Source organism: Sitodiplosis mosellana, unplaced genomic scaffold (assembly GCF_009176505.1).
Source record: "Sitodiplosis mosellana isolate CC-2019 unplaced genomic scaffold, AAFC_SMos_1.0 Smas_scaffold_6226, whole genome shotgun sequence".
Classification (NCBI taxonomy): Eukaryota; Metazoa; Arthropoda; class Insecta; order Diptera; family Cecidomyiidae; genus Sitodiplosis; species Sitodiplosis mosellana.
This window is the reverse complement of record NW_022601467.1, coordinates 11,095,404-11,111,395: the sequence shown is the minus strand read 5'-3', so window position 1 is coordinate 11,111,395 and position 15,992 is coordinate 11,095,404. Positions and strand designations below refer to the sequence as shown.

The following is a 15,992-nucleotide window of genomic DNA, read 5'->3' as shown; positions in this document are numbered from 1 at the left end:
CAAAACTAGGATGAAAATAAATGTTGGGAAAGGAAAAATCGCGCGACTATGCCTGTTTTGCGGACGCTGAGATTTGGATTTAAAGCAAAACCTTGACAATATTGGAACGAAATCTCTTTGTGCATTGACGTTTGGCTTGACGAGATAAGGTAGAAGGCATAGTATTCCATGCGAGCCAATTGTGAAATCCGATCAAACCAAGTGTTCGATTCGTTTAAGTAACATTTTCACCGGATAAATGGATCTTTTTACTTTTGCCAACATAAAATGCACACAATAGCCGGTTCTTTATAAAAATTACTCTCTCTCTCTCTGACTCTCTCACACTCTCTGGCAGATATCCAGTGTGACGACTGTCACAAAGTTTCACGAATTCGATTTCACATCGAGAGAAAACCAAATTTTCCTCGGCTTATGAAAAATGATAGCCAATTTTTTTCTCGTGGCTGTTCAGGTTCAATGCTTCCATGTGACACATTTTAAGGCGACACAAACCAAAATGAACTGAACTAGAAAAAAAAAGGTTATTTTTTTTCAAGCACTAGAAAAAACGACGGACGAAAACATTAATTTAGAACTGTGACTATCAAACGTACCAAGGCAAGGCAAGGCAAGACAAAATAAAATATTCATCAAAAATTGAAAACAAAACAAAACAAAATAAAAGGAAAAAAAACAAAAGCACACAGTATACACAGCAAATGAATCAAAAGAAATGGCGAATCAGTTATGGTTTGATTCAATCTCCTCCGATTGAATTGAATACGACTTGTGCGTCTAATTATGTGGAAGTAAATAAGTGGGGTTGTGACATCTAGCCTAGCTCACGAAACACATTATTATTATTATTGTTGTTAAAGACGAAGTGAAATAACGATGCTATTAAAAATTCGACAAAATCGTGAAATATCAAAAATAGATTTGAAAACGAGAAAAAGAACCAAAAAAATGGCATTTGGTGACATACTTAAATAAACCTTATTTTCAAAATCATAAATTACATCAGGATCATTTATATTTTATGGCAAGTTGTATTACGCGTCGGCAGTATGCGTATAAATCATATAGCCGCCTTCAATAGGATGAGTACATCTCGAGGCCAAGTCGGGATGCATGGATTTGATGAAAAACTGACTCATCAACGCTAACGATTACTTCTCATGAATCCCATTTAATCTGCATTTTTGTTAAATGTACGCTCAAAAATTCACATTTCCAAAGTGGATAGTCTACACATCTCAAAGCCATCACCAGAGTCAATTCAATTCAGGTTGTCGTAGACTAATAATAATTTAATGTGAAAGAAAGATAGAGATAGACAGAGAAAATGTATAACTTTGTCATATTTTTTCCGTAAACCATGTTTCTGTTAGCAACACATTTCAATATTCATGCTGCGAATGTCATTCTTCCGTCGCGCATTCAACCGAAATGCATCAATGGCAAAATAAATTTCCGCGTGATATACTCGTCAAAATGTTTTATTGCTATATAATCATTTCAAATGCGTATTTGCTTACATTTAATACACGAGAAATAAAAATGAAATTCGCTTTCTGTTTCGTTTGCGAATTAATTTCTTTTTCCTTTTCCTTCTTGCGTCAACAACTATTCTCATTTATTATTTTAGACTGAGTAAGTATTTGATTGAGTTCACACACACACACACACACACACACTCAGCATTTGGGAAAGAAACAATTAAGTGTTTTCCATTTTATCAATTCTCGTTCTTTGAATTTCTCCTCCTGGAATATCGCCTAAATTCATGTCAAGTCAACAATCAGTAGAATGCATTAGGAAAAGATTGAGGAAAACGAGCAAACATGGGTGAACGTGGGAACCTGCGGGTGAAATGCTTGTGCGCCAAAACTTTTTAGATGAAGTCAAAAGATATGAAAAACAATCTAGGATAATAATGGGGGGGGGGGATTTGATTGGATTCTATTCTCTTTTTTCCCGTTAATTCTTGAAAATTCAATTGTTCTGCGATTCGATTTGGATGTTCTTCCGCCAAAATATTCACCCGTATATCACAACGTACATGAATGCCTGTGTGCGATCTACGCCGCATATTTCGTACGTTAAGCTGAATAAGCAAAATCGACAAAGCATAACCGAAACCGATGATGAACAACTCGCACGTATTTCCATTTGAGATATGACAAATCGTCTGGGAAGTTCGAATCTCACGAATTTCCGATGACACGTTTAATCAACAGATGTAATTTTCGTTCGTTTCGCGTCGTCCACATGCCAAACATGCTCAAACGGAAAAGAAATCCCCACATTTGTACAGAGACTAAATCATTCGATTCAAGGGCTTTGCACCAAACGCAAATCAAAATATCTACTAATTGTGTGCCCCACAGTTGTGTGTTTGTGCATGGTGTGTGAAACAAAGCATGTTGGCTTTTTGACAAATCTTAACAGCACAGCACAATAAAGTTAATTTATTTATGTTTTTTCTGCATTTCTTCGTTCTGCTGGCATTTGGCTAACGTTATTACGGCGAATTTGAGCAAGAGGGAGAGCGAAAAGAGAAAGTGAGCGAATAGAATGAGTGGCTCAGCTAAGAGGAATAGAGACAGAGAGATGGAGATTTGGGCGGGGGATTTGGCATGAACGCAATTAGGAATTGTTTAATTTCTAAAATAGTGGGTGTATTGTTTTCGTTCTGTCGGTGCTAACAACCGAGTTCAACGCATCTCGCAATTCTAATGTTCTGCGTTTTGCCAAAACGTTTCGTCTAATGCGATATTTTCTTTAACATTATATTATGAGCCAAATAATTTTTAAAGGGTTCAAAATGTTCAATAATGAGCACGAACATGAACAAGAACAATGAGGCGAAAAGCCGGAGTAACACCAGGCTGTGTGCTGGGGATATTCGTGATGCGCCTGACTCTTCTTCGTAATCAGTGAAAGTTTGATTTCATCGAGACGCAAACAAACACCCGCTTGTAAGCCAAACCATGGCTGCTCAATTTCTAGAAGGAATTTTTTTTTCGTTCGACATTTGAAATTGAGTTTGCTTTATTTAATTTGGATTTTACTTTGTTTTTTGTTTCAACATAATTTATTGACGTTGACCTTTTCGGTTGGTGAGCGCCCGCCGCGTTATCACGACTTGTGTGTATGTGTCGCTTCTTCGAAAATTCCGCTCTATTTGACTCATCTGAATGTTTACTGAATGATGCAAAGCACATCGTATTTGTCTCCAAAAGCACGTACCATTTCGCTGCGGCCAAATTCCTAGGGGGAAATGTCCGAATGTTTTATATGCATACATGCAATTTATATGATGTGACTAATTGCCACAACTATTTGCGAATATTTACAAAATATATGCGTTGTATGCGCTTTATTTGAGTATAAGCACTATATTTATGTGTGATTTTAATATTTGCTCTACCAATAAATACACAGCAAACACAATGATTCTAGCAATGTTGAGATTTGACACTTAACTTGGTTTTAGTACCATTTGCTCTAGAAAAAGTTCAATAGTTCTATAATAAATGCATGAAGCTTTGATTTGTGATTTAGTACATTTTGAACTATTTCTAGTACAAATGGTACTTAAATGGATTTTAGTCCCAAATTTCATATTGCGGTTCCAAAAGTTAGAACAATCGTGTTTACTGTGTACACTGAGCGAAACTAGGTTGTCAGAATCACCAACATGAAGTTGTAAACGAGAGAATTCCAACTGGGGTTGGACATTTCGCAAAATCTTCTCCACATATCACCTTATAACTGAGTGCAGAAAATGTTGCGAAATGTCCAACCCTGGTTGGAATTCGCTCGTTTACAACTTCATGTTGGTGATTCTGACAACTTTATTTCTCTTTGTGTACGTATACGCATTTGGTTTGTTCCCCCTAGCTAAGTTTAATTTAAAACATAGAACAAATCACAAAATTTTATGCTTTGCCGTTAAGCTAAAACGTAAATCGTTTCAATGCAAAATGTTTTTGCTAAATTTTCACACTCAGTTCAATCGTCAGGCCATCGATGGAGATAAATGGATCAAACGATTTGTATCGTTTGTCATTCGTTATATTCCAAACTTTTGTTTTCTATTGGGGATACAACAAAAAGCAGTCAAACTAACGCATTTTTCTACTTCTTTCTCTCTCCTTCCGGAAAACCCTCTTTGTATGGAAGCGATCGAGCGTAAAAGCAAAGGCCGATTTCAAACATCTTAAATAATTGGAATGTCAATATTTGCTCGAAGCATTCCTCTGATCGAATGCAATACTAATTTAATCGGCCAATGGAATTCAGATTATCATTTTGACGGCGACTAACGATGAAAGTTAATTTGATATAAACCGCCGACAGATACAACAATAAATTACATAAATTTTGTTATTTCTGAGAGCTCACACTCTCGGTCTCTGCGTGATTCCACTCGATGCTTTCCATATGAGCAAACCCACAATTTTGCACGATCCAGTAGCGTTTGAGCTTGTGCTCTTTTTCATAATCACGCAAACATCCTGTGTGTGTGTGTGGATCAATTTTTAAAATATTCCGCTTGCTTGTTTGTTTGTTCGCGGATCTCTCTGGCGATTAGTCGATGTGTGAGGGCCTATGCGTAGTGTAACAGTCCATTGATGATGAATGAAGCAGTGGATAGCACACACCCAGTAAGGGGTAATGTCACACAGCTGTGGCAAACATGTTTGCTCTGTTCCCCTATCATCGCATTCGCATGGATTGCGCACTACAACTTGTCCAGATTCGAAATCCGACTAACGGAAATGATTGGAGAAATGGGATAATGGTTTGCTGCCTTATGGTGTTCGTGTCAATCCAATTTTCATTCAAACAATGAAACCGTTACTCTTGGTGGAGCAACTGAATTTTTAATTCAACAATACGATATGCTACCGATCCGCTAGCAAACACTCATAAATCGGTTATTTACACATGTACCTAACAAGTAGGTGTGAAAATATGTCATACATTAAGATAAAATTGCACCAAATACAGTATTACTGATCTGTCATAACAATATTTCTGTTTGCCTAAGCTTCCTTCGATGGAAATTCACATGAAATTGGTCATACAATTTAGTAAACCGTATATTCCCAATGCACATTTTGCACATGATTCAACGATATACGCTTAAATGTATGGTTTGGTCTGGAGCTGTGTGTTCAAATTGTGTGCCCACAATTGGTTAGTTTACAAATATTTCAAGTTTGTGGTACAAAGCTATGTGTAATTGTAACCATGGGATGAGAGAGATAGAGAGAGAAGGAAGGAAGTAGACCAATTGCTTGAATGTGTATATGTATGTGTACGATTCAATTTGTAAACAACACGCTGGGGAATGACGGTATTAATATTTCAGTTTCTTGTGAAGAAGACAACTCTTGCTTCAGCACACACTTAACTCATGTACGGATGGTGAATGAACAATTTGTTTTCCACAGCAGTGCTTCATCAGTAAATTAGCCTATATTCATTGTCTATGCATCGTTCTAGTGAAATATTCAATTGAAAATCAACTGAATAGAATAATTTTCATCAAACGATCCATTGGGGGAGGATGTTCATAATTATATTCCAAACACAATATTCCTTATATGAGGCTGTGAGAATGAAAATGGCAATACAGGAATAAACATTCTGAAGCGCATCAAGAAAAAGAAATTCGCAAAAATGAATCATGAGTTCTGAATACGCAAAAGTGAGCCATGAACCTCCTATGCTGCCCATGTAAATTCATGTTTCACTTTTGTATATTCAGAACTCATGAATCATTTTTGCGAATTTCTTTTTCTTTATGCGTTGCAGAATGTTTATTCCTGTATTGCCATTTTCATTCTCACAGCCTCATATATGCCATAGACACCACAGACATAGATGTTTTTTTCCACCCATAACACATGTTACTTTCGATTTATTGGCTCCAGCAAATGTGCACGTCTTTTCACACTGACTGCGATGCCCAAAAGCAACTTGAATGAAGAAACGAAGTAGCTTATTTTCTTTTTTTTTATCATGCTTCACATCCTTCCTTGAGTTGAACGAGTTCTTGATTGCCATTCAATTTTGTGTAGCACATTCAATGCGGTGCTTATTTTGAATGACAATTGCACAGTAGTTTCGTCGAAACCACATTCATGTCGCATGGCATGAAGAGAAGTGCAAGAGAAATGGAGAGTGGGCGCGCGAGATAGAACGAGAGCTTAATAGTTGTATGCAACTGTTTCGTTGAATTTTCTTCATTGAAAAATTAAACATGTTCGATAGACGATACTTCGAGTGATGGAACCGAAGGAATTGGCTTGTTTTTATGTTTATTTGTCAATAACTTATAACTTAATAAAATTTTAAGAAATTGTGGGTTGCACAATACCAAGAAAACCACCAACTTACCGTTTCCTTGGTGAGCAGTAATAATAAACAACGGCAATTGAACAGCATAAAAGAGGTAAACGAAGAAAAAAAAGTTACGTTTGATGAAACAAAACTATGGTTATTAATTTTATTTGTGCATTGAAGTGGTATAATTGTTTGCTCAGTTATTTATAATTGCAGTCAGTTGAAATGCACGGAACTTTGGAGAAATTCCTAACGAATTGTTGATGTGAACTAAGTGGAATTGGTTGAAAAATAAACGCAAAATAAATTGCACATTTTGACAAGTTTTTCATTCGGAAAATGGAGCTGCAGAATGTAAGCATACTTGACAATTGTCATGAATGCCATCATCGGTTTGCTTTTTGGCTAGCAAATGTAATTGGCTTTTTGCTGAACGAAGCATTTGCGTTTAAGCAACTCAGCAATCATACCATGTTTATTTATTATGAATTGTTGTGCTATGGCATCGATTCCATTTCTGCACCGATAGCCCTAAGAGCATATTCCTCTCCCACAACAAAGCAGATAATAAACACATACTATTTGGCGATTGAGAAACTCCAGATGATAGCTAGTTGAAGATATGAGAAAAAATCACGGAACCAATAACAAACATCTTTTATTAATTTTGATTTAGTGCCAATTAAATCGATCGTTTGCTATGACCTTCCATTCATCAATTGAGTAATGTCATGAAAAAAAAATGTTCATAAATTGAATTTTGCCTTGTGTATGTGGCAAAAAGTCGTTACTTTTCGCTGTTTTTCATCTTCGTTCGAAGAAGTAAACAGAAAAACAAGAATAGAAGCTGTCTTCTATGCTGAATGGGTAAAAAGTGTTGGTGCCACACCACGCGTCACTTGTTGGTAACCTAGTTTTAATACAAATGAGCAATTTACTAATATTGTTTTCCCGATGCGCCAATATAATTTAGTAAAATTTTACAGAAGCCGCATGTTAATGCATTACCAACCGCTTAATTGCACGGTAGGAGCAATAAAAACGACATCATTAGGTTGGTATCCATAGCTGTAGTGTTTGTTATGGTACTCCATTTAATTCATTAGAAACAGACACATACACACACGCAAACACTCACACTCGAACACATTCGCACACATTGCATTTAATGCTGTCAGTGTCGGGAGTGTTGAGAAGAAAAAAAAGAGGCCACACGTTCTCATCACTATGCAACTCGTGCACTGGTCAGTGTCAATGCAATTTATCATAGACTCAAATCAGACTGTTATTCATCGTTAGGATTATAATTGTTTCTCTGTAATGTAAGTATGGTTGTGATAGATGTGTTCATGCGGGACTTTTGAGTGTCTGTGGCATAATGAAATCATGTGATTTTAATTGAAATGGTATGATTACAAATTACGATTTGCTATGGAATGTAATGCAGAGCACCACCGTCAAGCTTGGCCACGGAACTACCATGTACAAAGAGGGGGAAAAAGCCCAACCAGAACGACAAAAAACGCGTTTAATTCGGGCAATAGGTTTAGAAATGTATACGCCACTGAAGCTTAATTTTCTTGTGATTAAACATAGATAATCTTTCTCGCATGCGAAAAGAAGAAAACGAAAGAAAAAAAAATACCAACATAGACATAAGCGGATTGGAATTCCAAAGCTCAGCCACAAATACATATCGACTACAATTATTGTCATGACAACGCAAGGGTACGATTAAACAGCCATAAGCCGAAAATTTAAAAAACAATAACACACTCTCTCTCTCTCTCTCTCTAGCAATAATTGAATGTTGTGAAGCGAACCACTTGAATTTTAATTGACAGTGAAACGCATCAAATACTTTTTTCGTTCATAAATTCAATTATAGTGTATATAACGTTGGCGTTTGTGAGATTCTTGGCCATTTATTTTGTATACCACCCTCTCCGTTCAGACATACTGAATCAGAATTTAGGTCACAATTGTTTGTTTCGTTGCTATCTAAACTCATTTCAGAATAAACAATAACGCGGTGGTCCGAGTTTGTTTTGTGTGTGCTTATTCATGTTTAATTTTTTTCGTTTGAACGGTAGCTTCAACTTGACCAACCGCACATCAAAAATGGAATACATCCGACCAAAGTTGCAAATAAATCGATACAAAAAACAGTCACCACATATTTTATTCCGAAAGATAGCTCAAGAAATTGATAACGAAACACAAATTAAATTAAATTTTTCGCTCGACTATGATTTGTCGTTGTGGTTGATTCAGTTATTGAGTTTGAATCCAAAGTATGGCATCGGCTGTGGACATTTGTTTGACCGGTCTGCGGTGAATATATTAATCAAAGACTATCTGCAAATTGTTTCTGGTAATTCATCGTTCAACACGTGTATGAATGAATTATCATTACACGCAATCAAATTTGATTATGCGTTTTCGATCTCTCTCTCTCCATCTGTCCACCTCTCTAACTCTTTTTTTCATTTCATATTCGGTTGCTGATATGCCGCAAACACAACAACTACATTTTGTACAATGGTGGATGCAGATCCAGACAGCGTATTTGTTGCCATAGTAAACATGCAGGTATACTACATAAACCATTATATCGATAAAAATCGAATAATTGCAAAACATCAAACCGATATGAATGAAAAAATGGAGCCGTTGACCCGTTTAATTATCAATACACGCCTGAAATCAAAGATCGATTGTGATGAATATGTGAAAAAGCTGGCAGTGGACATTATCGCGCATTATGCATTGGGAAATTCGGAGAATGGCCAGGTTAGTTAACGACTTGTGTGAGTAAACGTGTGTGTGATAACATTATATCGGGGAATCATATACATTTCTTCACTGTCCTTATATACTCACCATATCACCAAAATATCCATTGTACATAAAAATTCCATTTATAATACGTTTTTATGATCAATTTCATACTTTACGGGCGCGAATTGGTTTCCGCGGGCGGTGTACGGCATGTTGACGACTATACGTGTGTGTGTATGTATGCATATGTGCGCGTGAAAGGTTGTTCAAGAAACAATAAATGCTCTAAAGAGTATGATGTCTGTGAATGATGTAATGGCGTTTTCGGCATTGTGTGAAAAAGATAAAATCGAATCATTATCGGGTATCCGAGAGATTGTATGCGGAATGAGAGCGTTCAATAAAGATGCCGGCCACTGTGGTGAAGGAATTGTCGACCGTAAGTATATCCGAGTACTGTTTATTTGTCATAAAAGGGACTTTCGGACGTGTCACTTAAAACCTACCGATTTCATAAAAAGAAACGAAATGTATATATAGCCGGTCACATACGTTGCACACGCGATACATGCAATGGAGAATTGCGTCAACATTTTCCACTAGTATCTGATACGATGAACCTTCGGCCCTTTAGCATAATGGAAAAGGTACAAAATGTGAATGAACTTCTATTTTGAATATCAATAAAATCGGTGAATGCATATCGCATGCTAAAAAGAACGGTAAATTGTGATACTTCTCATCAATAGAGGTGATCCGATATATATTTTTTTCTTTCTGAATGGAATCATTTCGGCTAGACGATATTCACAATGCGATGAAAATAGTCCACAAAAACGGCTTTTTGCAGGAGTAATAAATCGCCCCATGAGTCGCAAAAATATTGTGGCATGCTTTGGCTTCACACCGACATTTGCTTAGCTTTCTTTCATTGTGAATGCTGTGGGTCATCATGGCCAACATGGTTGCTACGGAGAGCATTCAGTTCTTTTACTAAATCACGTCGCACAATCATAAATAAAGAATCTACTTTTGAAATAGATGGAGAGGAAAAAAAATAACCAGAAAGGAAAACGAAGAAAAAAATTGTTTATGCTTTTTTCTGTAAGATAACCGGAATCATAGAAATCGGTTTGACATTCCACTTTGCTCACATGCATTTGAACCATATCAAGAGCAAGTGCTTTTGAGCAGATGTCTGGCACTACACCTACAATCGTTCTTTTAACAGAAAGTTGACGACGACGATGACGACGACGACGACAATAATGAATGATGTTTCATGCTCACTATGTTCCCCATTTCTTCTTGTGTTCATCTCAAACAGATAATGCGAAAGATTCAAAAAATAAACATGCGTCGGCCGAAAACGAGCCAAGCATTTCTCGGCAATTACTTATTCGTTGCGTGCAAATGGAATATTTCATTCGCTCAACCGACCGAACGTGTGCTGTAGTAAATTTAAAGAAAAATAAAAGAATAAAAAAAGAAGTGAATCGCAGCGAGAGACCGAAAATCCTCACATTAACCGATTCAACCGTTAATTCAGTGATGAGTTCACAGATTTGTTGCTCTTTCTTACCCTTCCACTCTTTCTCTCTTCCTTTTTTGCTCTTGACCAATTTTCCAATCTCGTTTGATTGATGTCACCATTGTTCCATTCTTTTCACCGAAACAAAAAATGTTCAGTCGAAAAGACGGTTCGCAGCGGATACAAAACAACCAAATTGCAGCTGTGTACGTCATTGAAAGAGATCACGGACAGGACTGAATTGTTAATGGCACCACTCGGGAAGCTAGCATCGTTCGATATGCTTTCGAGCTTGATTGAAAATAACAATATCATCAAATCAATTACATTAAATCGCCAATGTGAGCGTTTTTTGTACGATTTATTGAACACACTGGCCGATCATCAAAAGCACATCGACCGTTGTTTGAAGAATTTTCGCAGTCAATTGAACCGGATTCACGAAATTGTGAAATTCCGTACGGCAATACCAATCACCAGCATATTCGTAAGTCTGTTTCGCTTTTTTTTCTGTTTCACGGGCGCCCGTTTGCCGGCAGGTTAGTGACTTTAAACACATTATTTTCAATTAAAATTGCATGGTATTTGAGTTTTCACTTCTTTCGAACCGTTGTTTGGCACAGTGCTTCCTTCGGTAAATTTTTAAGCGTAAAATTCAATCAGCGATCTCTTCTCTTGTTTTTCTTTTCTGTTTTGTTTTCAAAACCAAGTTGCCTTTCAGCAGTTTGTTCATGTTTTGTGTGTCGATTGATTGTGTATGTTTCTCTCTCTCTCTCTCTCTCTCTCTCTCTCTCTCTCTCTCTCTCTCTCTCTTTATCTCTCTCTTTCTCTCTTTCGCCGTGTTTCAATTTATTGGTTCGTTCGTTTGTTCGTACATTTTTTGGCGTCTAATTCACTCCGGAACCGTTGATCCGATAGCCAAAATTCATTGAGCTGGCAAAGTTATGGGAGCAATTACAACATCAAACGTACATTTTATCCGAGATAAACACGGTCAATGAGCAATTGATGCTTCTTGCACACAATCATTCGTACAGCAGCTGTGTAAGGGATCTACAAGCATTGACAACGTCACCGAATTATGGTGTTAACGGCGACGTTAATGGAGATAAGAGCAGTTATGGTGCAGGCCAAAAGGTTGGACAACCGAAAATTATGAACGGTTCAAACAATGAACAGATTAAAATTGTTCCATACGAACTTAATTTAAAGGTATGTGCACGTACACCTTTTAATGCCGTCATATATAAATTGAAAGCTGTTGCTGTTTAAATTTTTTTCCTTCCTTCCTCGACTGGCCTTGTGTGTATATGTGTCATGCATAACAGTACGCTAGCACTAGCAGCAATGTAGCTATTATGCCAAAACGCACGAAATTGAAAATCAATTCGGCTTATGGATACTAAGACTAAGTTTGCAGAACCTCATACCGTCCGTCGCCGCTATGTTTCCGACATATACACGCATAATCAATGCCAGTTCGTTGAGTAATTTTTCGCATTTATTTTAGATTTTTTTCACTCAGTCTCTTGCAAACTTTTTCGGCAGATTTCAAATGCTATGAATCGACTTCAAGTCCATGAGCGTATTTTGACGGACGTTAAAAGCCAAAATATTAATATTAATTCTTTTATGTTTTATAACTATTGAGTTTTTGAATAAATTTCAATAAAAAAAAAACCAATCAATTGTATCCATTAAATAGACTGCCGATTTTTTTTCCATTTTCATTTTCCCTCGTATCGTATGCGGTGGCTCCAGAAAGAAATATAATTTCAATAGAATTATTCTGATTTGCGTGGCAGAAAACAATTTAAAGTTCGAAAATGTTTCGTCTTTTTTTCTAGATTGAATATGAAGCATTTTGCGCATGGACTCTGTCTCTCGCAAGTGGTGGTGGATTGTTGTTGCCTGCTGATCTCACCAATGGCTTAGTTCAATTTAAAAATCAATATTATGCATTTAGTACCGTGGCTGCAGCTGACTGCTTCATTCAAAACCCTGAGACGTGAGTGAAATATTGAAATAATTGTGAATTATTTTGGTTTCAGAAAATGTCATCCACATTTTTTGCTGCAACAATAAAATCGTCCCAGGTGTAAATATATTGAATGGCAGTCTGACTGCCTTTGGTTAGGCACCCAATGAACAACATCGAATTTTAATTAAATTCGCCGTCAATATTTTTGCAGTTGGGATTGAACAATATTGATAAATTACTTGTTGAATACATTGCTTGAAGCGCAACCAATTAATGTATTTCTTCGATGGAATTTCAGATGTGTGGCCAATATAAATGAGACGATTTGTCGAAATCCTGAACTAGCACTATTTTTTGATATGTACGATTTACTGGAACAAAATGGAATCAAACCAAACCAAAATACTTACAATTATGACCAAAACACCATGGACAGACTAGAACAATGCTCAGTTGGAATTCAAACGGATGTCCATCCCGTTCCATTTGCAAAAGATAAAAATTATGCATGGAATGTGTGGGATATGCGGCGAGAAGCCATAAAATTGGCAAATCTTCAAAATTATCAAACAAAATCCACACAAACCAGCTGCCAATCGTCGTTTGGCACACAAACCGATCGCTAGCTTGGATTCTCAAGGATTCAACCTACAAATGAATTCAAATATTCCACATTTTTCGCAAAATTCTTCACTTTATTTATAGTTTGTTTGTTGTTGTTGTTATTTTTTTATTTTAAATTTCGAAATAGTTGAAAAAATGCATCATATAAAAAAAATAACAAAAAAAAAACGCAAAATGTTATTTCTAATCTAAAAAAAAAGAACAAAATATGGTCGAGTCTATTTAATCTGGTTCTATTGATGATATTTGTATTGGGTTTCTGTTTCAATTTAGATATTAATCGGCTCCATGGCGCATCAATCGTGTTTTGTCATCAACATAGAATATCCCGTTAATTGCTTAGAAAATGGTGAATTTAAATTATTAACTAAAATGTTTTTACTACAAATAAATTTATGATGATTTGGTTGGTGCCCGTTGTACTAGAAAGTTCGCGATAATTATCAGTTCATCATTATTATGAATGTTCTCGGTTTGTTTGCTTGTTTTTTCCCCTTCTGGTTAGCAATTCGATGTTGAGAGGAATTGGAAAACTATTCGGTTGTTTGTAACATTAAGAAGATTAACCAACTTTAGTTACTGTCTATTTGCACGCGGTTTTCGGTTGTTTTGATCAGACCCATCGAAATGGATATCCAGTGAATGTAACTGACGGTGGTGTGATTATAAAAATACTTCTTTTTTTTCTCTCTTCAAAATTTTATTTTTTGCTTGTGCAGCAAAAATGATTTAAACTCAAGCACACAGGGAGTTAACAAGACATATATTATAAGGTTTTTAATTCGATTTCGAGGAGAAAGAAAGATGGATATATATAACTTGTATTCACCATCTCTTTCGATGGAAGTCCAAAACCTTATAATGTACGTCTTGCTGTGCTCAAGCAGTGATGATTTAAAAAAAAAAAAACAACGACCGAAAATTGTGTGCAAATTGACAATTCTTTTTAGTGTCCATCAACACTGTGATCCTTAAAAATAATCGTATCTTTCTATTATTCAGTATAGCACTAGATTTGTTTCTTCCGATTATTATTGTATGTGTACAAAAAAGAAATCGTGTAAAAAAAACATAATCGATGAAATGTGAACGTATAACGTTGCGTAAATTAGCCGAGGAAATGCGATTTGAGGTACTTTAACATAGCAAATGTACGGAATCTCTTGACGCCCATAACGGTTTGCAGTTGACTGTCACAAATGGCGAACTGTTTGTTTTTCGGATCGTAGAGATTGCGTTCGTTGATGATGGCCCAGACACGTTTCACTACCTCATGACGTGGTAGCATGTCGGAACCAACGACAGCGGCCAGCTGCGGTGACAATTGATATGGTCGTGTGAATCCAGTGCCTGAAATATTCAACGAGTAATTTAGTCACTGAGCGATTAAATTCGTCAATTCCAAACAATTGAAATACACAAATGTGCAGCACTGAAGCATGTCCATATTTGGCATAAAATATTGGCCGAGCATTTGTTTTGTCATCATACTTTTTAGTTTGGCTACACGTGTGTTGGTTTTGTTCAGAAAATTTTCATATACCTTTTCTGCCAGTGCCCTTCTTTTTGGCGCCAGCTTCCGTTTTGTCCGCTTTTTTCGCTTTCTTTGCTCGTGGTGCAGGCTTTTCGGGTTTGTAATCATCACCTGAGTCATTGTTTGAACTGGCATCACTGTCACTGTCTGTCTTGCGTTTTTTCGCCGCTTTTTTCGGTGGTGATTTTTTCTTTGTCTCTTCCTCGCTCGATTCACTTTCTTCGTCGTTCTGTATCGAATTGACGTAGTCCATCACCATTTTATCAATCTCCTTTCGTCGATCTGTGAAATCACATTTGAACATGCCTTCCAGTGTTTGACGCACCTTTTTCGATGAAGTCTGCTCAAGGTTGGCATTCTTAAGTATTGCTATACAGAAGAGGAAAAAAAAGGTGTTTTTTCAAGCAACAAATCATGCAAATTATTACGTTCAATGTTAGGTTACGTCAATCCATATGAATCACAGTGCTTAATACACATTTGAACAAAACAACAAAACCAATTCGATATCCGAATGAATTGTTGTGAACAAATATCTCTCTGTTTTGCATTGCTAGACACTACAAATGGCAGATAGAACAATGGACCGGCACTGAACCACTGAAAATTTTCGACTACAGTTGCATTATTCGCCATTGTCACAATTATTGATTTTAAAATGCTTCGCATCAAATGAAATTATTGGTGATTTTTCTTTTTGACGACAAAACAAACCGTGAATTTAATACAAACCGTGGATTTTTTCGCGAAGAGTTTCTTTTGGTACTACTTCCATGTTTATGTTGTGAAAATAATTACTTAACCAAGAAGTGTGTATATTTTGACTTCTCGTTGATTGACGACAATGTGTTGTGTGTACTGGACGCCTGCATAAGTATGTCTGATATTGTCAAGGGCAAACCAACCTGAAGGTAGCCATCTTGTCGGTTTCTCTCGTATAGCAAAACAATTTGACTTTTCTGTTTGAAGTTCACAAACAAATATTTACATTTATTCGGGACAAAGGGCATACATGGCACAATGCCTTTTATTTTTCAATCCAATAAATTACGAGAAAATAAACCAATCCAACAATTGAATAATTTTTGTTTGACAATAATAGTAAAACGAAAATTTATTTATCATGAAACGAATTGAAGGCTACCAAAGTGTTATAAAATAGTTGTCAGTGAAAGCACATTGATGAAAGAGGGCTTTGT

The 15,992-nt window shown here is 36.4% G+C and overlaps 2 protein-coding genes across 2 annotated transcripts; one reads left to right on the top strand and one right to left on the bottom strand.

Annotated features, from left to right (window-relative positions):
• The first annotated feature begins 9,006 nt into the window (after positions 1-9,006).
• LOC129579434 (cilia- and flagella-associated protein 206) lies at positions 9,007-13,261 on the top strand. The gene is made up of 6 exons (XM_055469515.1): positions 9,007-9,135; positions 9,385-9,562; positions 10,813-11,141; positions 11,573-11,866; positions 12,502-12,662; positions 12,934-13,261. Exons 1-6 carry the CDS (start codon positions 9,007-9,009, stop codon positions 13,259-13,261), a joined length of 1,419 nt encoding a protein of 472 aa, XP_055325490.1.
• Positions 13,262-13,309: 48 nt separating this feature from the next.
• On the bottom strand, positions 13,310-15,700 carry LOC129577944 (uncharacterized). Its single transcript, XM_055465821.1, has 3 exons — positions 15,526-15,700; positions 14,803-15,162; positions 13,310-14,609 (listed from the first exon to the last, which is right to left on the bottom strand). Exons 1-3 carry the CDS (start codon positions 15,566-15,568, stop codon positions 14,368-14,370), a joined length of 645 nt encoding a protein of 214 aa, XP_055321796.1. The 5' UTR covers positions 15,569-15,700; the 3' UTR covers positions 13,310-14,367.
• Between the last annotated feature and the right edge of the window lie 292 nt (positions 15,701-15,992).

Excerpts from the sequence above, each read along its gene's own strand:
- LOC129579434 (XM_055469515.1), top strand. The coding sequence starts at position 9,007 with ATGGAGCCGTTGACCCGTTTAATTATCAATACACGCCTGAAATCAAAG. Across the intron at positions 9,563-10,812 it reads TGGTGAAGGAATTGTCGACC|TCGAAAAGACGGTTCGCAGC; the intron begins GTAAGTATATCC and ends AAAAATGTTCAG. Across the intron at positions 11,142-11,572 it reads TACCAATCACCAGCATATTC|CCAAAATTCATTGAGCTGGC; the intron begins GTAAGTCTGTTT and ends TTGATCCGATAG.
- LOC129577944 (XM_055465821.1), bottom strand. The coding sequence starts at position 15,568 with ATGGAAGTAGTACCAAAAGAAACTCTTCGCGAAAAAATCCACG. Across the intron at positions 15,163-15,525 it reads TCTTCGCGAAAAAATCCACG|CAATACTTAAGAATGCCAAC; the intron begins GTTTGTATTAAA and ends TCTTCTGTATAG. Across the intron at positions 14,610-14,802 it reads GAAGGGCACTGGCAGAAAAG|GCACTGGATTCACACGACCA; the intron begins GTATATGAAAAT and ends TGAATATTTCAG.